At 29.9% G+C, this 20,124-nt stretch overlaps 4 protein-coding genes across 5 annotated transcripts; 3 read left to right on the top strand and 1 right to left on the bottom strand.

Moving 5' to 3' along the window:
* Positions 1-20: 20 nt before the first annotated feature.
* LOC132948212 (SOSS complex subunit B homolog) lies at positions 21-2,503 on the top strand. Its single transcript, XM_061018591.1, has 2 exons — positions 21-280; positions 1,683-2,503. Exon 2 carries the CDS (start codon positions 1,778-1,780, stop codon positions 2,309-2,311), a length of 534 nt encoding a protein of 177 aa, XP_060874574.1. The 5' UTR covers positions 21-280; positions 1,683-1,777; the 3' UTR covers positions 2,312-2,503.
* Positions 2,504-2,872: 369 nt separating this feature from the next.
* LOC132948208 (JNK-interacting protein 1) lies at positions 2,873-16,008 on the bottom strand. 2 transcript variants are annotated; one of them, XM_061018587.1, is made up of 9 exons: positions 15,910-16,008; positions 15,433-15,702; positions 6,590-6,718; positions 6,438-6,502; positions 5,275-5,442; positions 4,997-5,173; positions 4,609-4,889; positions 3,667-3,854; positions 2,873-3,596 (listed from the first exon to the last, which is right to left on the bottom strand). In XM_061018587.1, the coding sequence occupies exons 2-9, from the start codon at positions 15,609-15,611 to the stop codon at positions 3,524-3,526; spliced, it is 1,260 nt and encodes a 419-aa protein (XP_060874570.1). In that variant the 5' UTR covers positions 15,612-15,702; positions 15,910-16,008; the 3' UTR covers positions 2,873-3,523. The 2 variants fall into 2 exon arrangements, with proteins under 2 accessions (XP_060874570.1, XP_060874571.1); XM_061018588.1 differs by having other exon boundaries at positions 3,667-3,851; positions 15,910-16,007.
* Positions 15,232-20,041, top strand: LOC132948211 (probable inactive tRNA-specific adenosine deaminase-like protein 3). Its single transcript, XM_061018590.1, has 2 exons — positions 15,232-15,331; positions 18,835-20,041. Exon 2 carries the CDS (start codon positions 18,845-18,847, stop codon positions 19,805-19,807), a length of 963 nt encoding a protein of 320 aa, XP_060874573.1. The 5' UTR covers positions 15,232-15,331; positions 18,835-18,844; the 3' UTR covers positions 19,808-20,041.
* On the top strand, positions 15,563-18,198 carry LOC132948210 (actin-related protein 6). Its single transcript, XM_061018589.1, has 6 exons — positions 15,563-16,277; positions 16,368-16,485; positions 16,612-16,804; positions 16,868-17,283; positions 17,360-17,625; positions 17,685-18,198. The coding sequence occupies exons 1-6, from the start codon at positions 16,201-16,203 to the stop codon at positions 17,809-17,811; spliced, it is 1,197 nt and encodes a 398-aa protein (XP_060874572.1). The 5' UTR covers positions 15,563-16,200; the 3' UTR covers positions 17,812-18,198.
* Positions 20,042-20,124: the final 83 nt, after the last annotated feature.

The following is a 20,124-nucleotide window of genomic DNA, read 5'->3' as shown; positions in this document are numbered from 1 at the left end:
AGCGATCACAAATCACAATACCGTCGTCTTATCGCGGAGTGTTGTTTAAAAAAAAATTCTATTGAATTAATGAGGTTGTACTCATCGGTCTCTCGTATTTATAAAAATTTAAACTTTTTTTTCCGAACGAACGTCATTTTCTGCCCTTCATCAGAATGCTGTGAATCTTTACACGATTTCAATGGTCACTAACAAACGCCGGTCGCTATGACGGTTTCCAAACATTCAACTTCCAGATAATGTTCCAGATAAACAAGTGCCTTAAATTTCATTGGTTTTGGTAAGTGACATCGACGATCATATAATTCAATTATTTCACCCTGAAATGATATGTTCTTTCCGGTACGGGTTTTTTGCAGAGGGGTAGTTTAACATAAAATTCCAATTTAATAAGTAAACCCGAGTAAACCACTCTTGGCAATCTAAATGTGATTAATCAGAAATGAGAATTTACTCACTTCATTAAAACAGTGGATATTAATTTTAAGTACATCATTGGTTGTTTACAAGAGAGTAATTTGATTTTGGATGTTATGAAAATGTAAAAACATTGTACAAATGTACAAATAGGTACAGTAGGTACATTTCATAATTTTATTAGTTTTAGTTTTTATTTTGAATAAGTTAGGGATGTAACTACCTAAAATATAAAATCTGTATATTTTTCAATTAATATTTCAGAATAGGGATTTTATAAATTAAATATGTTCCCAAATAATGTGTTTCAAAAATATGTTATTTTTTGTTGAACTTATCAATTATTAAATCATACCTAGTTGTATAATATTTTAAAACATTACAAAGGTAATAACCTAAAGTAAACAAATTTTAAAACCTATTTTAACTTCAAATTTGTGAAAACAAATTTGTTTAATTTTGGTTGTAAACGAAGCGAGTAACTTACTAAAGTTAAGTACTTACTAATATTTTCCAATTTCATAAGATAATATTTATTAAAATTAAGTACTCAATTAGATTTTACATTTTTTTCATTTTAAAAACAAATTAGTATTAGTTTATTATAAAAAAAAATGTCTTTTCTGATTTTGTTTCATGTACTAGTTAGAAATGTTCCAAGTCTTTGAACTACCTGCATTATGTTATTGGAATATTATGTTATTTACTAAGTTATTTATGCACAAGCTGATTAGATCCCCAAAATTAGCCTGCGAATATCCCCATATAATAATAATCCCTATGGCGTTTTTAAATTCTACTTAACCTAACCTACCGTCATCAAACTATCAATACACAATTATAGGTACCTACCTATTATTTATTAAAAAGTGTTAGTTTAATACTTTTATAATCAATAGTTTTGCAGCATAATATGGAATTGAATTTAAGTATCCAAAAGCCAAAGCAATAATATTATGAAGAATAAAACTCAATAAGTATTAAATTTAATAAAAATAACTTTATTAAGTTATACTAAAACTTGGATGATTCTTTCATAGTCATATATTTATTAATAAAGTGTATAATATCATGTTATGATAATGTTTTTCTTTTTACTTCATTTTTCATTTTTCTTTTATTATGCAGTGAAGTTATTATTTTCTTAAAGTTTAATCTATGGTTTAATTGTCATATTCATACGTTAAACATTTTATCTTTGAATTTAATTTAAAGTAAAGTTAAAAAGTTTTTAATTTTAATTGTTTTGTTTTTAATTGTTTCAGACACAACATACCTAATAACTAATTAGGTAACATCTAGCTTATTAATAGCCTAGAAGTAATTTAAAAGTTAGTTAAAAAAAAATAGCTATATTAACATGATGAGTATTAGTAAACCAAAACCCATTAATCCAGATACTCCTTTGACACTGATTAAAGACATTCAAAATAATGTAAACAACATAACTGTTATGTGCATAGTATTAGAAGTAAACCCTGCTGTACAGCTCAAAGATAACCATGAAGTTCGAACAGTGAAAGTAGCTGATAGTTCAGCATGCATAAATTTTTCCGTATGGGATGAGCCTGGTTCATTTTTGTATCCAGGTGATATAATACGTGTTCACAGAGCTTATGCAATTTACTTTAGAAACTGTCTTACTCTGTATGTTGGTAAGAATGGTGAAATTGAAAAAATTGGTGATTTTATCATGACATTCAATGAATCTGTCAATATGAGTGAAATAAACCTAAATGCACCTCCACCACAACCACCTCCAGGATCTAATGGAAATGCAATAAGTAACGCAAGACGGACAGGAGTAGGAAAACAAAATATGAAACCAAATACATTCAAAGGGAACAATGGAAAAAGTGGACCTAGAAGTCAAATGAGACCAGAAAGAAAATAATAGGTACAATAACTGAATAAACTTGTTATACAATTGTATTGTATTGTATGAGTTGGTGAAGAAATTCTGTGATATTAACTCATTTTTGACCTTATTTTAATTATTCAAGTTTTATATTAAACTGTAATTAACTATGTACATCCTTATTTTACAAAAAAAAATTCTAAGTAATAAATGTGTATTTTTCTTTAATTACCACTGTCAATTATTTAATTATTAGGCTGTTGTCTTATGTTAATATGTATATCCTTATCTTTTGAGTATTTTATATTATTGTTAATATTTATAACTATACTATTTAGTATTTATGTCGTGTAAATATTCAACCTAAATGCCTATTCAGCATTTAATTACAATATTTACAGAAATTTTCTTAAACAATAATATAATAGGTAGGTACAAAACTACCTACCATGTTTACTTTGAACATGTAATATTATATACATGTGTTATGCATATTATATCCAGTAGTGATAATAGTAGGATATCATACATTTTTCATTCACACCGTGAAAAGTAGTATTGCATACAATTTAAATTACCGTATGCCATGAAGATTATATATATTTTTAGATTTTTTTCTTTTTTACCTACCTACCTATAGTTAAATGAGAATTAAAATATTGTTTTACACTCGGACCACACAAGTATAATGTACCTACCTACTTAGTTGCACAACTCCATGAATAAGTGCTTTATGCAATATTTGACACATTTCTAATACTTACATTAGGTATATTTTATTAATAATCAAAATTAACGACTCAACATTTTTTAAACAAAATTATATTTTGGTTTGTATTTAAAGCTAGGTAGTATTCCATTTAGACATTCAATATAACAAACGAATTCATAAAAACATAATAATCATTTAGATACAATATAATATATTATCCTTATTCCTAATGAGATTGTTTAGAACTTGTCGTGGGGACTATATTATATTAAGTGTATTCATATTTGGGAACATTTAAAAGGAGCAAAATAGATAATACTGATCTAGTTATAAATGAAATACATTAGATATTTGGTATGTTATCACATGTTGAATTTGTTTCATTAGAACGCTGCTGCACCACAATATCTCTAACGAAGATTCCTTTTTATCGTTCATAATTTTCAAACGGTTCTGTCTGTCCACAAACATATAACAAAGTCCTCCGCACATATCATAATAATATGTTACACGACGACCATAGACTTTTCTTCCGATCACTCGATATATATGTCTTCCACTGGATACGCTGTCTCTATGTATTTCTGATAGAATCTTTGGAAAGCACGTCTAAGAAAACGAATAGGATGTTATATTTGTATTATTTCTGAACGAATAAAATACGTGTGAAATCCTTTACCCGATCGCTTCTGCCACTGGTCTCGACGATTCGTTTGCTTTAAACACGTGACATGCAAACCTCTGACATGTCGGATGCTTAGTAACGAACCCCATATATCGGTTGTCATCCGGGTAGAACGCACAAAACGATACGTTCTTTAAAGAGTAAAAATAATCTTGACATGGTGTACTCGAATCTCTAGTCTGCTAAATTGAAAAGTATAATATATAGGTATAATATTTTAGATAAGTATTCAAAAATAAAATAATCGCTGCTGCAAAAAATAGCACCACAGCAAATACAAGTATGTGTTCAAATATTCAATTTAATTGTTGGGTAGGTTATATTAAAATATAATATAGTAAAATTCAATTAAATAAATGCATGGATAAGAAATGTACGACTATGTAATATTAATTATTATAGCAATTATCTTTTGTATATATCGATGTTTTCTATTTTAAAATAAGTGCTTTATGCAATATTTGACACATTTCTAATACTTACATTAGGTATATTTTATTAATAATCAAAATTAACGACTCAACATTTTTTAAACAAAATTATATTTTGGTTTGTATTTAAAGCTAGGTAGTATTCCATTTAGACATTCAATATAACAAACGAATTCATAAAAACATAATAATCATTTAGATACAATATAATATATTATCCTTATTCCTAATGAGATTGTTTAGAACTTGTCGTGGGGACTATATTATATTAAGTGTATTCATATTTGGGAACATTTAAAAGGAGCAAAATAGATAATACTGATCTAGGTGTACCTATCACCGTTATCTATTACTTAGAAGGCAATAATTATTAATTACTAGGTACAGTGTTTGGTATTTAAAATTAGTCCATGCAGTGTGTTGCGTATTAACCTCTATTTACATACGTATAGTTACGTGTAAATAGTACACTAAAGTACTAAACACTAAACAGTGCAGCACTTACCATCGTTGAAGATTTGGCACGATCGACCATTCGAAGTCCTTGGTCTGACACCTCAAGTATGCACGATTGTGGTTTGCAATTGGGTCGCTCAGTAATCTTGCGTATGGCTTGACAGAGTACAGAATTGCCTTTGTGCCACATTGTCTCCACCGAACCCATGTATCCCAAAAGAAACCGTTCTCGTTTCACCTTAGGCGTCGCAGAATCGAAATCCGTGTACTCAACGTCTACCGCGTACGCAGACGGAAACGCGCCTTGAGCTCCAGTGCGAAGGTTAACTCCTGAAAACACGTCAATGTGTGTATACAATAGTAGGTACCTATTTTGTTATTATAGTGGCATTAAAATTGACATCAATATTCGAGTCGAAAGCAAACAGTAAATTTACCTTCGCACCAACAGTCTTCGGCTTCCTTTTGCACGTAAATCGGATCACCGATATCCACTTCCATCTCGTCCCGGTGCCTAGGAACGAACTTGTACAGTCCTCTGTGCGTGGCCTCTAATAACTCTAGTTGAGACAGTGGAAGACCCGATGAACACGAAGACGCTGGAGTCGGAGTATCTGCGTTTAAATAATAGACAAATTAAGGTTTCATTCCAATAAGTCGCGAGCGTAATAATATATATATCATATATATATTGTCATTAATTTGGGATCGTTACCGATTTGTTGTGGTGAACTAGATTTGGCTCTCTCGGGCGAATGAACTAATGATATACCCGAGTCTGGAGACCGACATTCGGAATCCCGCAGTCCCGATACGAACGATTTCCTTCTGTCCGGCGAAAATACTTCTCCTAATTCGTCAGCCAAACTTAACACCGAACCAGCTTCGAATAGGTATTTATAAATTGTTCACATTAGTCAATTGATAGTTTAATCGAATAACCAAATGCCCTTTCAATTGAAATCAATACATTATTAATTATTAATATTTATTATCAATAGGTACCTAATATAGTTAGGTAATTTAAAACTTGTTTTTACCGTGCTATAAAAATTAAAATTTATAACCGTTAAGAAATAAGAGGACGCCACACCCGCATATACAAACCTACACTTTTTGTAGGTACCTACATTTTAAAATGATCATAACTTACCTACTTAAGATGACGTTATACCCGCAAGTGTTGTCTCCGTCTTACAAGTGCGTAACATAGCAAATTTTACGCTCAGCAGAACACGTGTAGCTCCGTTAGTATAAAAATTAGAGAGAATTGACCTCTTATAAAATCTAAAGGTAAGATTATTATCTAGGCAACCTCATGGGCTTTTTATTTTATTTTAATTTTAACGCGAGTTATGAGTATTTTAAAATTATAAATTTTTTATACATCTTAAAATACTTATAACTCGCTTTAAAATTAAAATATAATAAAAAGCCCATGAGGTTGCCTAGATAATAATCTTACCTTTAGATTTTATAAGAGGTCAATTCGCTCTAATTTTTATACTAACGGAGCTACTCGTGTTCTGCTGAGCGTAAAATTTGCTATGTTACGCACTTTTAAGACGGAGACAACACATGCGGGTATAACGTCCTCTTAAACATAATAATCTTAACTTTAAATTTCATAATGGGTTAAAACACTCTCATTTTACAAATAACAGTAAAATGGATTATACCTATATTGTTAACGTAAAATTTGCTATATGTTGTAGGTATGTAAAACGTAGACAACACAATATGCAGGTGTGGCGTCCTTTTAATAGTTTTATAATATTATTAAAGTTTGAAAAACTATGTTGTATTTGTGTATTAATGACTTATTGTTTCCTTTAAATATGACATTTGGTTGCAATCAAAAATAAAAACAAATATTACTTTTATTTTTTGGTAATTCGGGTAATTTTCTCCTTCTTTTTTCATGCCTCAAGCGCACAATATGACTGTAATATGCAGATATGAATGTTAACCTTAAGTATTTATGTATATTTACCTATATGTACACTTAAAGTCTTAATACATTGTCTTACTTGTTCTTTGGCTCATTTTGATCGTCGTCTGAGATGGAAAAGACATTGAAAGCATTATTGGTGTCAAAATTTTTGTTGATTGTAGCTTCAGTCGATGACTCTTCGTCTGATAATACATCGTGAACTAGACTAAACAGATAAATATTATTATAAGTGGTAAAACAAACTATACAATATATTTTAGTTTTAAAATAATTCATTCTAAATAAGCAGTAGGTGTTTACTAATAATAGCCAATAGGTACCCGCTTTGTTGTCTTCGTCTTACAAGTACGTAACATAGCAAATTTTATGCTCAGTAGATCACGTTAATCTCACGATTGATAATCTCCGTTAGTTGAAAAGTTAGAGTGAATTGACTTATTATTTAGGGACTCTCATAGGCTTTTTGTTACATATTAATTTTAAAGTGAGTTATGAGTATTTTAAGATTTAGAGGTTTTTCTTACCTTGTAATATTATGAAATATCTATTATTATAATCTCTACTATACTAATGCCCCTAAGGCGTCGATAAATAATTAAATAAAAATATTACAATTTTAAAATACTCATAATTCGCTCTAAAATTAAAATATAATAAAAAGCCTATGAGATATCCTAGATTAATGGGAATAATCTTACCTTTACATTTTATAAGAGGTCAATTCACTCTTATTTTTAAACTATAACGGATACTAACGTGATCTGCTGAGCGTAAAATTTGCTATGTTACGCACTTTGTAAGACGGAGACAACAATTAATGTCCGTGTAACGTCTCCTTAACTAAATTATCTGTGTTAAATGTTTATACAATAGTTATTGAACTAAATCTTATATTAAAGCTAACAACACAAAATTGGTTCTACTGAACGTAAATTTGGTATGTTGTACGTTTCGATGAAGACAACATAATATTATCTTAACACATTTTTTAAGAGTGAAAATTTAATTTTGTCATATTGATCGTTAATAGTACTTGGATTAAGTATTTACTATTTTTATAAAATGTGTATTATAGTATTTAATATTTATTGATATAATACGCCTTTTTTCTCGTTTTTTAGGCCATCTGTTACATAATCAAACAATAAGTTTAAGCCTTAAGATGGTAGTAAATAAAATAATAAAATACGAAATGGAATAACTTTGGATTGAAGAAGCCTCCTAGGGAAAGAACTTAATAGTGGAATAGAATAATAATATTTTAAAGTAATAAAAATGCAAACTAATGGGTGCAACTGAAATATTGTATTTGAATTTGTGAACAATCTATACAAATGCGTAAAAAAATATATATATTTATTAAAATGGTTAATTATAAATTAATTTGAAAACTTGATACAATTTACTTAATAAAAAAATATAGAAATTAGAAATAATCCCCCCAAAAAAATGGTAGTTCCTGTAATGTTTAATAGATTTATGATTTTAAAAATATCCATAATATTATGAGAGTAATGAGTATATATTATAAAACCAATTATTTTTAATTTTTCTAGACAGTTAAGAAATAGTCAGAAAATTAAATTATTGAATAAAGGTACCTGGTTCCTAGTTATTTTTTATTTCAACAATAATTTTGAACGTACCTACCAGTATTATACGGTACTACTATTAGTTGTCTAGTTAATAGTTATAGCTACTATACCTGGTGATTCATTTAACGTAGAATACTTATTATTTCAATTTTAATATTTTTACATAATTAAAAGTTTTTACGAACAATTTAGCTTATTAAATAGGAATTAAGATGAATACAATTTTAAAATAGTAATTAAATACAATTTGCGTTTATTTTATACAATTTGTTGTATATTAGTATTGACAGTATTGTAAGTGTCAAGACCTTGAATGTTAAATAATATAATGGATAAGTTTAGTATCGGGTGTTGTGTCTACTGTCTAGCCACCTTTAAAAAGTGTTGGTATACATTTTAGTATTTGACAATTAAAAATAAAAAAATGTGAGTTGTAGGTAAAGATATTATATATCAAATCTTTTATCTTTATACTTATCTAAATAGTAAACACATAATATACAACTTATGAAATAATATTTTTTATATTAATATGACTTATAATTTATAACATCTGAGTTGATTTTTTATGTGAAAACAAAGATTTTATTTACATTTCAATACTTCCAAAGTCAAGCAAATTGAATTGCTGCTTGTCTTCAGAATATTTATCGTATGTAATATAATATAATATTAGGTACTCAAGTTCACACATACGTCCTTGTAACATACAACAGTAAGTTATCATCAATAGTAATAACTTCCTCATTAATTTATTGCACCTATTTTGTTGTTTACGTTTAACATTATGTTTGAAAATAATAAATATTAATAAGCAAATCTGTAGGAAAATAGGATTTTCAATTATCTTGACCTTCAAAAATGTATTCTGTTTTCTGCATATATACCTACATCGATTATTATATTATATAGGTAGTTGGTCGTCTGCTACCAAGTTAATATGTAATTGAATTATTCATTATTAACATACTTACATACATTTTACAGTCAAGCGAGATAACACGCTGATTCTGCGCATCCCTACTAGACACCCTGCTGTCGAGACAGGTTCTACTTTGGCAGGGTTTCGCGTAAGGATGCGTAGAAAACCACAGTCGGGCCGCCGCATATTCTCTCGCTGGATAGAGTATACCTACTTATTTTTTCGTTTTAATTGTACACAATTAATAGGCACAAAAGCCCAATTGCCTACAATACTTAAATGTTTTACGACTCTGTTTTTAAAGTTTAGATATTTTTGTTTTTTTTCGAGGAATTATTAAAAATGAGTGGATTAAATTATCAAAGTTTTAAAAATGCTTTTTTAGCACAGATAATATATACCTATATTTGTATACTCCTCAATAAATTGTAAAAAATTGGTGATTTACAACAATTCCAAGACCCTTTTTCGTTTCTCGGTTTTGATTCTCGCGAAAATGTTTTTGTAAAAAAAACATCTATAATGTATACCAGCGCCACATTCAGGGTAGCCTTAATTAAGGTACTTGATATATTTTCGTTTGTCTGCGTAGCGTTGCTACACTATCCGTGCCATAGGCGTTTTCGCGGGGCAGGGGGGATATGGGGGATAGCTACCCCAAGGTTCTTTATTTTTTACATATTAGTAAATAGTAATATACGTTATGTCTACTTTTGATATATGTTTATGTTTTCAATATAGACTAGGTATAGTTATTATTTTTATTATTTTTTGCTATTTTATTTATCGTGATTATTGATTCCTCCAGCCATAAACAATATTATTATTTGGGGGACGGAGCGGCCGAACGGACTGAGGCGTCGGCTGCGACGCAGCCGACCCGAGTTCGATACTTTGGTCGCGGGCGGCATTTTTCTTCGGGCAAGTCACGGTGTCCGGAGAACAAGTGCCGCCATCCCCCCTCCCTGGGCATGGCAGATACCTACGGGTGCCCAAATTAAAAATTCTGCCAAAACAAATCACGTGTACAACAAATCTACAGTAACCCCCCCCCCCCTACAGTACCACAGGCTAATGACCTAAGCAGTCGAAGCCTCAACCCAAATAAAAAAAAAAAAATATTATTATTTATCATTAATAAGGATAACATAATATAACAGGCAATTTGTTTTACTATTGATTTATACTGTATTTTTGTAAACGATCACACCGTCAACTATACCCATTCCCAACGTCAGAAAAATTGTATAGGTAAGATGCACAATGATAATAATACAGTGATAAAATAAAATAAATAATTTAAACTAATCCATAGAAACAAATAAAAATAATGATTTTGGTTATTTTGTTGTAATTTATAATATTAATTCAACTTACAGGCTACCTATAATAAAATATAATAACAATATAAAATATCCAGACTGACAAACCGTCTTCGCTCAGAATCGTTTTTCGTATACAATGATATGATATAATTGAATTAAAATTTAATACAATCCATTATACAGTGACCAACTTGTAACCTACTGTACAACAGAGCGACATCCACTTCCCGCTTTTTTTAATATTCATTATTATAATATGGGAGTTGGGAGACAAAACCCTTACGGCTTATTTTGTAACCATTTTTTTTTTCATCCCCCTCCATTGAAATAACCTAAGAACACCTCTGATCTGTGCATTTGTTGTCTCCGTCTTACACACGTACGATATAGCAAATTCACATACACTGGTTTCAATAGTATGCTGTAAATGTTCTTACCTAAAAGTTTGATAATAGGTCAATTCACGCTTATATCAAAACTAACAGCACACTAAAGAAATTAGTGAATGGAAATTTGAAAGTTTGTAAGACGGATACAATAAACGCATGGGTAACGACGTAGCGTCGTCTTAAGATAGATCCTAACTCGATGATGTATTTTTGTTGCAGATATCAAGTTTTAGTAAAATAATATGTTATTAAAAATATGTAAATATATATTGTGTAGATTAATATTACATATTTTAGGCCTCCTTAAGAAAAAAGTGGAGTGGGTGGGCTTAAAGACTCTTAAGACACTCGCGCAAATATGATCAAATAATAAACAGTCTGTGGTCGATGTGGGAAGGGATACCGGATACGGTAGGATGGAATCCATCCACTTTTTATAATTTACATTTTCCACCCCTCCACTTATTTTATCGAAAATAATACATCCCCTTTATAATTATTTACAAATATTATCGATTTATATTGGTGTTTTTCATATCATTTTTATTTTTACGATGGGTCTTTTTAAAATTAGTTTTACAACAATATAATGAACAATGATGTTTATTAATATTATTATTTATTACTTTTTTGATAAGAAACCAGTACCTCTATTTGTTTACTCGTTTAAATTGGCCATAATATGACAAAATCTAATAAATCTAATGATGATAATAAGATAATATTTTGATTAATTTTACAAATGTTAATAAATACAATTTGTATTTAAAAAAAGTATAGCTATTCTATTTTGTTTTATACTTTTTGTATAATGCATACCGTTAGTATTTCTAAATTGTATACATAAATGCTTTAAGCATAATTTATATGTGCATATCATAGGTACACATAAATGTAATATTTATTATGTTTTAAATTCAAAATATATTTAATTGTAATTTGCAGGAAGGTACTTAGAAGTATACATTTGAAAATAAGACACCAAACTAAAAAAACATATATGTATACAATATACTATATACATAAAATTGTATTATTAAAAAGATCTTAAGTACAAGTCTTAAATATATTTTTTAATTTTTTAAACTGAATATAGGTACCTGCATTTTTAATTTCCTTTTCTGAGAGTTTCAATATATAAAAAGAATAGAGCATATTAGTTATAGTTACCTAAGTATTTAAAGTTTTAATGAATCGATATAGCGGACGGTAATTGGACCAACAATTTGTGGCGTACGCATATCTATATGCGTGCCATTCCACTCCGACTCCGCTCATTTATAGTCATCTGAGTATACTTTATATCCACATAACTTATTATAACATACTAATCGTAATAAATTTGATTTTTATATATAAAACTCATTAGAAGAATTTTATGTTTTTAAATATGAAATTAATTAGTTAAAAACGTTTGCTGCCATTCAACAAAAGTAAAAATAGTAAATTATATTATACATATTTTTTAAATAATATTGTTTTGTAATGACTTCCAAGTTCAAACTATGTAGAAAAATCATTAATACTTATCGAGGAAATTAGTATTTACGATTTATCTTTAAAAGGTAGCTTCATCATGTACCTATATATATGATATAGCCTAAACATTAGCATCGTAGAGGGATTGTGGTTTGGGGTTTGGATGTAGATAAAACAGAGTACAGACTACAATAATGGGTTGATATATATTATAATATACGATGATATAATAATATACAATATACAATAATATACGATGATAATTAACAATAATAGTATTTTTTCTGTATCATTCTAGCAAGTAGTATAAAATAATTTGTGTATATTCAATATTCATGTACGTCCACTTACAATTCCGCATGATACGTTCTTTAATAACCCAGGGCCCTAACATACGACCATATTTATGTAAAAAAGTTAGTCCAAAAGTATGTTTTTTAATTTTTACTTTTAAAAAACTTCACCTATATCTGCTCCAGGAACCATGGTTCCTTCAATTTTTTATTTAACCGTGCCAATAAAATTCTTATTACCTATTTTTTAAGCACTCGACAGTCTTGTTAAGGATTCGAATACTTGTATTTAAATACTTTTTTTGTATTTCAAATACTTTTCAAATCCTTTTTATTTGTATTTTTATTCTAGAATACTAAATACTTTTTTTTATTCTCGTGGTCTACTCCAAATTCCAATTACTAATAATTTGGAATGTACTATTTTAAATGTTGATTCTAAATATTACTTTAAAATGGTTCTAACTTTTGATAATTAAATAAGGTTTCGCCTAAACACAAGTAGATAACAGAATGACTGAACACTGAGACTCCTGTTGGCTTCTCACTCCTATATTATACCATGGCATACAAGACACTGACCAACACTGGTTGGATTGGCATTTATCTTGAATCTTTAAATAGTCTTTCTTCTTATTTAATGGATGGTACTGTGGTAGTAGCTTATAATTTAGATATTGGTATTATTGTTATTGAACTTTTTTTTCATATTTATTTTAATTTTTACAATCTGTATTAAATTGTTTTACAATAAGCACAATAGATGGAGGAATACATGAGAAGGCTTGGTTTGGTTGATTAAAGAAATTATTGAATAATAGTACTTCATGGCGTGGGTAGTAGTGGTTTTAGTCGACTAGTCATTAAACTGATTGAATTATTGATTATTAATTATTAATTTATTGATTTTAAAATAAAGTATTTTTGTAAGTGTTTTGAATAATTAAAATATATTTAAAATAATATTATTATTTATTAAAGGTAACCTAATTCAATAATTAGTACTTCTAGTTAATATTTTTCTCTTCCAGTGAAGAGGTTATTAATTATCATATCAGTATAGGTTTTATCATAGCCCCTCCAATTTTCTCAGATAATCTGCTAGTAAATGTATGCCTAATTTTATTTGTAGATACCTAAAGTATCTATAGTCATATAGATAAAAGTTATAAGATTAAAGTTGCAAGTAAAATTTTATTTAATAATCAGAAATCGAAATTGATTTTGTATAAATATATTGTTCTATAATAAAAGTAATTAACAAATAGTAGGAAAACAAACTTAAAAATATTATTTACAGGGATTAAGTTCCAGTAAGCCCTACCCTCTCTACCGTCTATGAATACAAACAGTGCTGCGACCGTATCAGACCACACGCCTTCTGCTGCCCTAATTTTTTACCGGATTTTTTTATTCTCGTCAAAAACCAAAATGTATTAAATACAAAAATAAACATATTTAAATCAAACGAATCAATTTATTGAAATTATAGATTTGGAACAAAATTACAATTATGACGAAATTATCAACAAATTGTATTTAAAGACGATTTAAATGTTTTATTTTTCAACAGGTGTAATAAATTTATGTTAATAATTTAAAAAAAAATTAAAACTTATAGGTTAAATACCTATCATTAATTTAGAATAATCATATATTAAGATAATTTTGCTATAGCGTATTCTATACAGGTATAATTAATTTTGGTACGATGAAATTTCTGTAACTCTGTGTATAAAAAATGGAAACAACATTTGAAATTGTGTTTACAATATTTGGAATATATATTTCCGAAAACAATTTGTGGGGGAGGGGGTCATACGTGTTTCACCAATAGATCACCGAACTCACTCAATGAACAACGGGCGTCGCGTTCCAATGTTCCATAATATATTATAAAAACAATTCTCATCAAACGACTTACCATGGTCCATGGACCATGGCCTCCGGTACTGTTAACTATTAATCGCGAGTAACTTTATCTTTAGATAACCGTACTTTTAACGTAGATGGTCGTTCGATAATCTGTATCAGTTGCGCCATTTGTTTTGTGTAAATAGGGGTGCTAAAATATGTAAGCAAGCTCACTTTTTTCATCGTAGTGAATACAATATATATATTATATATGTACGTATGGGGTAAAATAAGAGTTATATATTTTATATATTAATGAATCCTAAATAATTGAAAAGTTGGAAGTTGGAAAATGCTTTTGTCATGCATACTTGATACTTATAAATATTATAACCTTTACATATTATATAGTATATATACCATACCTATAGGCTATAATAAATATATATTGTCTCTGTATTCATATCATATTATACCTACGCATTATGGTTTTAATAATATTATATTTTAACTTTTATGGCAAGTCAATAAGAAACACACAAAAGTAATAGTGTCAAAGTACACCTGCCACCCACCTAGTGGCGTCCCTGATCCATCTCTAAAAAATAGACTACATCGGTCTTAAAAATAGTTTATACGACATTACGTATTATATTTATATAACATGTTAGCCGCTATAAGTACCTACCTAACTAGTATCATTGTGACATTGTAGCAGACCACTAAACTAATTAAATATTAAAGATTTGTCCGATGAATGTATTTATCAGTCTACCTATATATTTGGGTGGGCTGATGGGCTTAGCGAACCTATAGGTAACCTACCAACCCAGCTTTCGACCGCCCCCCCCCGCCCCCACACCCTCCACTACCACTTGTACGCAACTGGCTCCGCGAGTACTAAATCTTAATAATAATAATCTATGATATATTATAGTCACGGCCCACGAGATTCACACTGGTATGTACGTAGGTACCTTAAATACATTATATTAAATATTTATTATTTATTATTTATGTATAACTATATATTTCAAGAGAAACGGTGCTGTTTTAACTTACGTATAGGTCTGCGCGGACGCCCTCAGGTGTTGAGGTAACGATTCGAATATTTGCCTGAATTCTTCAAACTCGGAATCAGCCATTGTTTTTGCGTACAATATGCATGCGTATGTATTACACAGCGGTCGCTGTCGGTTTCTGTGTCTTAGAGGGATTATTATATCATTATAATAACACATACATAATATTTTTATCTCATCGGGGACATCGAAAAAACTGCCGACTCTCTCCGGACGCGCACACGCATTGACACGCACACGAACGGCCGCCCTGCAAGTTGTACGGTATTGATTATTGTCGTTTCCACCCTGTGCCTTATTATTACATTACTATCGCGCGCACTCCGTAGACCTTCCGGTTGGTCGTGCATAATATTCGAGAAGTATTTTATATATTTATTATATACCGTGCTTCTTTACGGTAACGTTTTATTTTCGAGGTAATTAATTATTACATTAATGTATATTTTATACCTACCAGTTTACGCGCGGTTTCGTCAATATTCGTTTTTTTATTTCTCCACCGTTTGAGAACCAATTGCGCAATGACGCGCATTTTGAGAACCGACGACGACAACAACAACACTACTTGCTGTTATCACACACGTCCCGCGTGTTACGCCGAAAAGGCGAAAACAGTGATAACCTGACCGTGATTATTTGCCGCGGCTGCCACCGGTACTACGACGTTACGCTCACGCGTAGTTATTAATTCGGCAGCGTCACTATCGGTTTTTTTTGTTTTGGTTCCGAATCGATTTCGTACGCGATGAACACGAAAAGTTACATCTTAGACAACGGTGCATACACGGCCAAAGTTGGTCACACGGACGATGAGACGCCCAAGTAAGTCGTTATGTGAACGCTAGCGTTCACACTATTTAATGTAGGTACCTACCTGTTTACAATATGCCTAATTAATATTACTGTTTTCAGGATTATACCCAATTATATCATGAAGGCCAAGAGTGAACGGCGGAGAACATTTATCGGTGATCAGCTTTCAGAATGCCGAGACAAATCGGGACTGTACTTCATGTTGGGCTTTCAAAAGGTATTGCTGAAAATGGCGGTCGTAGTTTTTGGTGAATGTTAAAATACTTGCTATAGTAATTATGCATTCAAATGTATTTTGTACACATCTTCCGTTTGATAGTAATTTTAGTTACTTCACTTCTAGGGTTACTTGTTGAACTGGGATATTCAAAAAACAGTATGGGATTACGTATTCAGTAAAGATTGTTGCAAAGCCAACTTTTTAGAAATGCCACTAATTGTGACTGAACCATACTTCAATTTTAGTTCTATTCAAGAAGGAATGACAGAAATGTTTTTTGAAGAATATGAGTTCCAAGCTTTATTGCGAACCAATGGTAAATAAACTCCTTAATTCTACTAATTTTGCATAATTACGTTAAAAATGGGTTTTTTTTTAGCTGGAAATCTATCGTGTTACCATTATCACCATGATAAACCATCCACCAAATGTTGCTTGGTTGTCGAAACCGGCTATAGTTTTACCCATATTGTTCCTTACATTTTACAAAAAAAATTCAAGCCTGGAATGTTACGTGTCAATGTCGGTGGCAAAATTCTTACTAATCATTTGAAAGAAGTGATATCATACCGACAGTTACACGTTATGGAAGAAACATACGTTATGAATCAATGCAAGGAAGACTTGTGTTTTATGTCTACAGATTTTGATCGAGATCATAAAATTGCAAAAATGAAATGGCCTAAAAATACTATTGTCAGAGACTATGTTCTACCTGATTACACGACTGTGAATAGAGGAATTATAAGAACATTAGACGAGACCTCTGTGAGCAGAACTATAGATAAAGATCAAGTAAGTAGAAATTATGAAGCCCTTTTTTCAGGTAGGTATTTTGTATATTATTAATTGTTGCCATTTTTAACATTAGCAAGTTTTACGGATGAACAATGAACGTTTTACAATACCAGAAATCTTATTTTATCCAAATGATATTGGGATACCACAAATGGGTATATCAGAAGCAATCATTCTCAGTATAAATTTGTGTCCAGAAGAGACTAGACCTCATTTATACAACAACATCATTGTTACTGGTGGTAACGGTTGTTTTCCTGGTTTTGAAGAGCGTCTTACTAAAGAAGTGCGGGCTCTTGCTCCTGATGAATTTGATGTTTCAGTAACTGTACCTGAAAAGTAAACACAATTATAAACTTAACAAAAATAAAATTTATTAATTCTTTTTAAATTTTCAGTCCTATTACATACGCTTGGCATGGAGGAAATTTACTAAGTAAAGATCCAGACTTTTTTTCGCTTGTAGTGACTAAAGAAGAATACGACGAAGAAGGATTTTCTGCATGTCATCGATTTGATGTTTAAAGACAATAAGACTGAAAAAATAAAACATAAGTTATTATTTATTAATTATTACATATAAATATTATAAATTTAGTTTAATTTCCATAAAACAGTGTATGAAAATACCAATAAAATTATATTTTATGTATTTAAAAATAAAACTTTTTAGATGGTGAATTACTTTTTGACTAAGATATGTACTTATGTACTATTTTAATAGAATGTCTTATGTCTATTATCTATTTCTCAAAAAATGTTTATAATTTTTGATATTTATTTAATTTTTTTATAAAAAATATGTATGATAGATAAAACTGTGATTGTTTTATCATTATTCAATTGTTTTAATATTGATTAAATATTATGTAATTAGTACTATGTAAAATAAAAATATTTTTGTACACAATATTTAATTTTTTCTTCTATTGATTAGTTTTGCTAGTGTTTTACGTATAATATCCACTATGGTATTCTATGGAGTATTGGAAATTTCAATTTTTTTAAACTTTCCAGATAATTGATATAATATGTTGTTTAAAAATAAAATATTCAGATTGAAACAATAATTGTATAAAAATATATTATTTTAACATAAAATTATGTCATGTTTGTATTCATTGTAGCTATCTTTTATCAAGTCTCACTTTAATCATAATTTTAATTTTTAGTATTTTAGTATTATTTATTAGCCATAAAAAAAATATATATATATATATATAATTGGCTAATATTCTTCATTGACAACTCAACTAATTATTAATTACCATGTTTTTGTAACTATTGTACAATATTTCCACTCACTACAACTTTACAAGCTGTGAGCTATCCGTCTATATTATTTAATAAGATCATTACTAATAAATAATAATACCTAGGAAATCACTTTTTTTTTCAAATTGAAATATTTTAAAAATTACAAAAAATATACATTAATGTCATTGAATATTTTATTGAAATTTGAATCCGTTTCTTTTTATTTTAGCATAACTTGAAATAAAAATACTACACTAAATGTATTTCTCATAGAATAAAAATTTGTTACAGACTTGTTAAAATGGAACTAAAGCGATCTAGACTGCCGATGACTTGGACTTTGAGACCAGTGTTGCCGGAGAATGTAACAACTGACAGTATTACCACAGTGAATGTGTTTGTAGACACTATTATTAATCGAACCTCAACCAGCCAAATTGTTAAGAATCTTGGACAACTGTCTGTGATAAATTCTTTGACTCATCTTAAACGCGTTAAAAATCAAACAATCATACTAATGTTAGCCAACGATTTGGATCCAGACGAGTGTGTGGCAGAGTTGGAAAACAAAGGATTTAACTTTGCTGGCCTATCAGGTCGACCTGAGATCATTCCAGTCCCAGCTTACATGCCAAAAACATGTAGCCAGAACCTACAAGCTCGTAAGCTGTGGCCATGCAACTTTCATCCAGACAAACGACTAGAGTCAATATTGCGTGGTGATTTTTTTAACCAACTTGAACTTGCTACTATTGATGGATACATGAAGACGGCGTTGGCATGTGCGACTGGTGGAGTAGGTGCTGTGGTGGTTGATCCTTTGAACGATTTAATAGTAGCGCAAAGTGGTGATTTCCGTACCGAACACCCTGTAAAGCATGCAATCATGTGTGTGGTAGATAAAGTGGCCAAGGCTCAAGGAGGTGGCGCGTGGAACTCCTCGTCTATCATAGCTACAACATCTAGGGTCAATGATGACAAAACTGGGCCATACTTATGCACAGGATACGATGTGTATGTAACCAAAGAACCATGTGTGATGTGTGCTATGGCATTGGTGCACAGCAGAGCGAGAAGAGTTTTCTATGGATTTGAGGATGACAGCGGACTCGGAGGCTTGGGTGGATCAGTCAGCATACATCTTCTTAAAGGAATAAACCATCGATTTGAGGTTTTTGCTGGTGTTTTAGAAGAAGAATGCAGAACTGCAGCACTGGTTTTGCATACCGACAATATTGTTCAGAACATAAAACACACTGAGTAAATTGTTGAATACTAAAATCTACATAGATAATAAATTGACACATAATATGTATTATGTTTAAATGGTTGTCTTAAATATTGTTAATTGTTAGCATTTATTACCAATGTATTTAGTTTGTTGGTACCTAACTACCTATCCAATATCCAATTTAATGACAAATTAAAAGCTATACAACTAGGTATATCATAATATCCGGTATCTATTGATATTATACTACTGCATAGCATTGAACAATTTATTTGATGTTTAAATATCTAAGTAAAAAATTAAAAATTTTAATTAACTTTTAAATCTCTTTTGATAGGTAATTGTAATAA

This window comes from Metopolophium dirhodum, chromosome 7 (assembly GCF_019925205.1).
Source record: "Metopolophium dirhodum isolate CAU chromosome 7, ASM1992520v1, whole genome shotgun sequence".
NCBI classification, from domain to species: Eukaryota; Metazoa; Arthropoda; class Insecta; order Hemiptera; family Aphididae; genus Metopolophium; species Metopolophium dirhodum.
This window is presented reverse-complemented; position numbering and strand designations above follow the sequence as displayed.

Excerpts from the sequence above, each read along its gene's own strand:
- LOC132948212 (XM_061018591.1), top strand. The coding sequence starts at position 1,778 with ATGATGAGTATTAGTAAACCAAAACCCATTAATCCAGATACTCCTTTG.
- LOC132948208 (XM_061018587.1), bottom strand. The coding sequence starts at position 15,611 with ATGTGTTATTATAATGATATAATAATCCCTCTAAGACACAGAAACCGA. Across the intron at positions 5,174-5,274 it reads TAGTTCACCACAACAAATCG|ATACTCCGACTCCAGCGTCT; the intron begins GTAACGATCCCA and ends ATTTAAACGCAG. Across the intron at positions 4,890-4,996 it reads CGAAGACTGTTGGTGCGAAG|GAGTTAACCTTCGCACTGGA; the intron begins GTAAATTTACTG and ends ACGTGTTTTCAG.
- LOC132948210 (XM_061018589.1), top strand. The coding sequence starts at position 16,201 with ATGAACACGAAAAGTTACATCTTAGACAACGGTGCATACACGGCCAAA. Across the intron at positions 16,805-16,867 it reads AGCTTTATTGCGAACCAATG|CTGGAAATCTATCGTGTTAC; the intron begins GTAAATAAACTC and ends GTTTTTTTTTAG. Across the intron at positions 17,626-17,684 it reads TCAGTAACTGTACCTGAAAA|TCCTATTACATACGCTTGGC; the intron begins GTAAACACAATT and ends TTAAATTTTCAG.
- LOC132948211 (XM_061018590.1), top strand. The coding sequence starts at position 18,845 with ATGGAACTAAAGCGATCTAGACTGCCGATGACTTGGACTTTGAGACCA.